The sequence below is a fragment of the Lolium rigidum genome, chromosome 3 (assembly GCF_022539505.1).
Source record: "Lolium rigidum isolate FL_2022 chromosome 3, APGP_CSIRO_Lrig_0.1, whole genome shotgun sequence".
NCBI classification, from domain to species: Eukaryota; Viridiplantae; Streptophyta; class Magnoliopsida; order Poales; family Poaceae; genus Lolium; species Lolium rigidum.
Genome location: NC_061510.1, coordinates 408,260,067 through 408,266,446, shown reverse-complemented (window position 1 = coordinate 408,266,446; position 6,380 = coordinate 408,260,067). Strand labels below are relative to the sequence as shown.

Genomic DNA, 6,380 nt, shown 5'->3' with positions numbered 1-6,380 from the left:
AAATCTCTTGTTCGACCTCATCGTAATTCAGAGATGCACATGGGCGTGCGAGACATCTGGAGTGGTAGATATGTTGAGTCAACGCAATGGTCTCGTGGCTATATTTCATGAGACACAAGCAACTAAATGGGGACAGCTATGATCTTAGAGTGCACTCATGCCGGTCGGTGCACAGAAATTCAGTAAGAAATCACACCATATTTCTCAGGCGCAACAACCTCTTAACACCATTGAAGCTTTTACTACAAAAACATCTTCTGAAAAAACCTTACACTAGCCCAACCATTAGCAAGAACCTAGACCACACACCACAGGTCATAAAGGTAAGTGATTGGAGGCGGGAAAACATTATTGCCAGGTCACAGAGCAAATTCACACATGGCTGAGGCATACCCCATTTTTCAGCACTTTATGGCTGGTGCATGTCCATACCAGGTCCCCTAAATCTTTTGCTTCTTTAAGTCATGAGATATAGAAAGCTGAAATGAGAGACTAGTTGTGGTATCTTCTGAGAATTTACAATTTGCAAGAACAAACACCATTTATACAGCTAAAAGATGTCACATTGTACATCAATACAGTACCTGCTACTTTCAATAACAGCATGAAATAAATGCAGCTCCAAAGAGAGGCTAATTTTTGCTATCTTCTCAGGAGACAAAAAGAAATTACCATCAGTTTGGTTTGCAAAGAACAGACACCGTTCATATGAACAGCTAGAGATGCCACATTGTACAACATACAGTAACAGCTACTTTCATTAACAATGAACCAGGGTAAGAAAAAAAATTACAATGCCTTGCTATTTTCTGCATGAGGACAGCCCAAATGGTCCACCAAAAAAGTAAAGAATGGCTCTGGAAGCCATTGATCTATCGCCATGTTGTTCCTCTAGATAACAAAATGCACAATTGAATGATGGGACTACCAATATATAAGATCAGCAACAATTTCATCAACCAAGGACTCTAGCAGCTCTGCCGTTATGTCTTTGCCAGCTTCATATGACTCCGTCCTGAAATCGACCCAGCTCCCGAGAGGACCACTCATTTCTCTGTACACGAGTTCGTCCACCATCCATTCCTCGGCAACCTTCAAACAGTTCATCTCTTGGTAGATTTCTTCCGGCGAGAGCTTCTGAAGCACGGCCATACCCATAAACCATGAGCTGTAACCAGCACTGAAGTAGTATGCGCATTTCACGCTTAATATTTCATTCGTGCAGTCAAAGAGCAGCCTCCGTATCATTCTGAGATATTTGCCCTCTTCTTCACCCACTGACATTCTAAAATTGCCAATTAGTTCTTCAAACAGATGTGGATCCAGGATATCTGAGCTGCCAAATCGCTCCAAATAAGAGCAAGCATAGTCTCTGACAGAAGTAGCTTTCAGTATTTCTCTTAAGAAGTTCATCTCCATACGACATGAGCTGCTGCTCTCTGGTGGGGAGATTTCAGCTGTAGCGGCCGTGATAGATGAGGCTGTGTCAGAATATTCTGATAAAGCCTCCACTTCTTGGACTCTCCCATAGTGTGTTGAACCAGATGTTGCTGCTCCTTCTGTTGAACTAAATAACCTTGATTCTGAAATGGGAGAGAAATAGTCAAGGTTTTGAGAAAGATCTGTGGCTAGTGATATAGCAACAACAAAGCGCTGTATTATTATACTCACCATTTGCATTTGTCCGGCTCTCTGCAGAGCTGCAGGTTTCTGTTGAAAGAGAAGCTTCCCATGTAGAATGGGGGCTTAAGTGAAGATGCTCTAACTCCACTTGATCAATGAAATCATTATCATACTTCACAGATTGAGAAGACTGGCCATAAAGAGAACTTGTTAGCATATAAACCAATTTTCTTAACTTGCCATAAAGAGAACTTGCTAGCATATAAATGCAGGCTCAGCACTGTAATGGTGGCAAAGTTAGTTCCTAACTTTCACTTGGAATGAGAAGGTCAAGTTTCCAAATACTCAAGTCTCAATGCAATACACCGAAGCTGAATTCCCTTCCTACCTCTGTGATCTATGAGATCAATTCAGCATTTCTAAGTATGATCAAAACTGATCATGTACAGCCACAATATCAGTCTATTGCTCTTTAGTCCTTACTCTAAAGGACAACACAGATTGTAGCTTTTTATAATATATTATCAACTACTGGACATCTAGGTCTCCTCAATCTTGAGATAGTAGTTCAAGATAAACTAGCAATATGCACTAATCCACCTTCTACAATGTACCATAGCTACATTGGGGAAACATACTATCCCTAAGTAGTTAATACAAAATTATTTGTTTTCCAGCCTGCATGTCGAGCTCAAAAGGATGAACAGCATTTTTCTGGCATTTATCATGGCCACTCACAAGGAAAATAACATGCATTGGACATGCAGTTGATGGGAAATAGGTAATACAGGAACAGTAGTATCTCAAATGACATACCTGATCATTTTTTGATACAAGATCTGACCGCGGAATCTCGTCTTTTCCGTCCTTGAAAGATTGTATTGAGTCTCTGTCATAATCAGTGGATGCAATGCTAGATGTGTCACAGGCTGATGCTGCATCATCCAAAACTGGTGAAGGGGCGTATATCCGAACTCCATTGGCTGGCTTAGAGTAAGGTGACCTCACCCCAGAAGTCAATTCTCTTAACTTCTGCTCAAGAAGAAGTCTCAAACAATCACCATCTATGGTATCAGATTCGGTATTTGATGTGTTGCTCGAAGTTGACACTGAGTTCCAATTCTCTGCCGGGCGTTTTTGCACAGAATGATTGGGAAAATGAGAACCAGGTAATGACTTGTCAACTGGTGAGGTAAACGTGAACGAAACAATCTCAGTGCTAATTTTCTTTTTGTTTGTTGAGAAAGATGATTGCTCCTCTATCACGATATTGTGCCGAACACGCCTTGGGCTTCTGTCAGCGAGAATTTTATTACCTGGCTGGTTTTTCTTTGAATGCATTCCCTCATCTGGTAATCTTCTTGGCTTGGGGATTGTTTTGGCTGTAGAGTTTTGTTTTCTGAGTGTATAGTTGGCTGGCTGCAACTCCCCTTTTCTGTTTCCTTTCGTACCATTTTCAGAGCGTGTCCTTGTGATCTCAGCCTTTCTGGGAGCAACGTTTGGTGCATGCAGGTTTCTTTGTTGCTGACCGAGTGTTGCTGACTTTGAATCCAGCTTCTGCCTTTCTGAGTGGTTCTCAGCACCCATAGCATTCTGCTTTCTGTTATTTTGCACAAGCACATTGGAAGAACTTGACATGCCCACTCGGTTATTCCTGTTTTGCTTTTGTTGATTGAACCCATTTCTCTCAACGATGTTATGTACTGGATCCGTATGAATTGCAAGTTTCCTGCTGCTTCTGCTTATACCTTCTCTTCCTTGGCCATTCGTAGCTCTAAAATCTGCCGATGGTCCTCTGACGGCCTTGACCCTTGGAGCAGCTGGGGCACCTCCATTTGACTGTGAGACCCTGAAAGAAGATGTTGTCTCTGAAGTTATCGAGCTTCCATCCGACAGTTTTCCACTGGGTGGCTTAGAGGAAGCTGAGACGTCGCGCTTCTTTGCCGCTTGGGACATTTGCTGGACTCTTACAATCTCTCTCGGGTTGAAGGCGCGCACGTCATTTGAGTACCCAACATCACGAACTCTGTAAGAGCTAGAGTTGTCAACTCCAGGCCCAATGATCCTAGATGCAGCCTCCATTATATCAGCAGCATTCCTGCTTGATACATGATTGGGATTCTTGACTGGGGAGAATAGCTTCTGTTGCGCAACTGAGAGTGTCCTTCTGGCAAATCTTGGAGGCAGCGCTTCCATGCTAAACCGGTCAATAGGACTACTCGGCATCTTATGTGGACTCGACATGCCAACATAGCTTCTGCCAATCAACTCATCATGGGCATTATTCTGGAACGCATGTTGCCCGGAGAAAGGCATCGGGTAGGGTCCAGACGAGCTTGCCGCAGGCATGGAATCCAGACCCATGAGCCTCGCCACGACGGTGGGTCCCCTCCTCGCGCAACCTTCATCGTCAATCACAGAGGATGAGCAGCTCTGGTCACTGCTTTCCTTGAGACTCATCGCATCTCCGAGGACCTGCCAATATGCATAGTTTGACTGATCAAAATGACAGTAAGCAGCAGCAAGCAGAGGTACTAAACAGAAAGATCATGCGCCCGAACACGCACCGAGTGCGACGGCGTACTTGGCACGCTGCCATCAGTTTCCTTCCCATCTACGGAACTCCCTGCAAAAACAGGAGCAGTGTGTTAGCTCAGCCTCTGTCAGATAATGTAGCATCAAGTTTCAGTAACCACTCTGCCTGACTCATAAGGAACATCGGCCTTACCCTGCGCCGGCGAGTAGCCCCCGCTCCCGCTGAACAGCCGCCTCTTGGACTTCTTGCTCTTGCCCCAGTCAAAGAGGCCGAAGAAGCCATGTCCCTTGGGCGCGGCCTTCTCCACATCCATCCCTGCTCACTCTCCAAAACCTGCAGACGGAGACGGCACGGTCAAGCACAAGAAATGGAAGGAAACCGAACACGCTCAACCAAAATGCAGCTAAAACCAGCTAATCGACAGAGCGCACAGCAGAGAGGGAGCAATCCCCCAGCCAAAACCCGATCTTTTATCTCGAAGAATATGGGCCGGGGAAACCCAGGAAGAGGGCAAAACTCTGGCTCGTAGCAGAGGCCCTGGGAAACCTCCGGGGATTAACCCAGAATGCAGGCAACCCCACCCACCTGAGAATCGAGCGCCGGAAGGAACCCGCCGGGCAGGGGGAGAGGCCGGCGAAGATCCGCCCTTTCCCGCGGGGCGAGGGGGTCAACGGCGCGGGGCGTGGCACGGGAGCAGCGCCCAGCCGCGAGAGGAATCTCCGTCGCGGACCGGCCCGGATCGAGCCGCGCCGGACCGTCGCTCGCCGGGGAAGGAACCTCCGAAAGCAGCGACCTTTTTCCGCCGCCAAGCTCGGGCGGACGGCGGCGCGTGGGGATCCGCGCAGGGCGGGAGTCACTCTAGGGACGGCGAGGAGGGAACGGAGCGGAGGAGGTCGATGGTGTCCGTGGAAGCCATTAATGGTGTGCTGCCGTGCTGCGGGAGGAAGACAGAGGGGACTGCGGGGAGGAGAGAGAGAAAAGGGGAGTGGAGGAAGCAGGTGGATTTCTCCGGGGAATTGAAAAGGGAGCCCGGATCTGGATCGTTATCGGCGATAGTGGATTATTGGGTGTTGTTTTACCACGCCCCATGTTCAAAATTTGAATCTTTTTTGTACCCACCCCAACGGCTCACCGCCGTCAGCAGACCATGTTTAGTAGAGTGCTAGTACTTGGGTTAAGTAGAGTAGATCATTATGTTAATGGTAACTAGTATGATAAGTTTAGGAGCTTGAGTGAAGTGAAAGGGGTCATGTTGCATCCACTTGGGCACCTGACAAGTGTGTGCCACGCGCTTGTGCGCGAGTCGCTCGAGCATCAACTTGTGACATTGTTACTACTCCCTCCGTTTATAAATAGATGTCTTAACTTTGTTAAAATTTAAATGTATCTAGACCCATTTTAGTATCTAGATACATTCAAATTTGTCCTAAGTTGAGACATCCTTTTATAAACGGAGGTTAGTAGTAAAAATAAAATCCATCCATGATTTATATGGAAACTAACCACATAATGGTTTTGAATAAATTTATTTGCACAAGGTGAACTAGACAGAAAACGTATCCCACCCAAAAAAAATCGTTTCTACAAGCAAAAGTACTTTTCACAAAGTAAAAAACATCTCATGGTTGGTTCGCTCAGGATACGAACAAGTATGGTACGGGAGCGAATCATACCCGTGGAGTTGAGTGTGGGATCTTATTTAACTTCTTTTTTGGAAGAGATCTTATTTAATATACTGTGGTGACTTTTCTTGTATAGCTTTTCTTTATGTAAACTTTGCAGCGTTGATACTTGTGAGGGTTAGCCTTCTATATTACAATATTGGCAATTGATCTGTTCATGTTGCCAAGTAATCGAGAGCGACTTTCGATTTGGTTGCTGCATCACCTTGCTGGTGGCAACCCGCATCAACCGAAGCAAGTGATCCCAAGTGTCCAAGGAGCATTGCTATGCACTGGACAAAAATTGTACGATGATTCTGGACGATCATACTCAAAACTGCATTTGGTCAGTATGTGGGTCATATAGTCGGGAATTCACTGCGAGTCTAGTCATATGAGAATCGTACCTACTCGAAGCATTTTCAATGTCAAATTACCACCACGACACCACCATCGCTCACTCCTGCCTAGGGGCAGAGCCTAGATGAGAGTTGAGAGGGTTGTTTTTTTCCCCTAGCGAAAAGTTAGGGTTGTTTTCCTCTGGCGGCAACGTGAGGTTC

General features: G+C 45.9%; 1 protein-coding gene across 2 annotated transcripts; it reads right to left on the bottom strand.

The window, feature by feature from the left end:
• Positions 1-653: 653 nt before the first annotated feature.
• LOC124704685 lies at positions 654-4,790 on the bottom strand. 2 transcript variants are annotated; one of them, XM_047236957.1, is made up of 6 exons: positions 4,745-4,790; positions 4,352-4,492; positions 4,191-4,249; positions 2,440-4,098; positions 1,672-1,813; positions 654-1,583 (listed from the first exon to the last, which is right to left on the bottom strand). In XM_047236957.1, exons 2-6 carry the CDS (start codon positions 4,470-4,472, stop codon positions 925-927), a joined length of 2,640 nt encoding a protein of 879 aa, XP_047092913.1. In that variant the 5' UTR covers positions 4,473-4,492; positions 4,745-4,790; the 3' UTR covers positions 654-924. The 2 variants fall into 2 exon arrangements, with proteins under 2 accessions (XP_047092913.1, XP_047092914.1); XM_047236958.1 differs by having other exon boundaries at positions 1,672-1,795.
• Between the last annotated feature and the right edge of the window lie 1,590 nt (positions 4,791-6,380).

Coding starts and splice junctions, on each gene's coding strand:
- LOC124704685 (XM_047236957.1), bottom strand. CDS start 4,472: ATGGATGTGGAGAAGGCCGCGCCCAAGGGACATGGCTTCTTCGGCCTC. Junction 4,250..4,351: donor GGGCTACTCGCCGGCGCAGG/GTAAGGCCGATG, acceptor CTGTTTTTGCAG/GGAGTTCCGTAGATGGGAAG. Junction 4,099..4,190: donor CAAGTACGCCGTCGCACTCG/GTGCGTGTTCGG, acceptor GCATATTGGCAG/GTCCTCGGAGATGCGATGAG.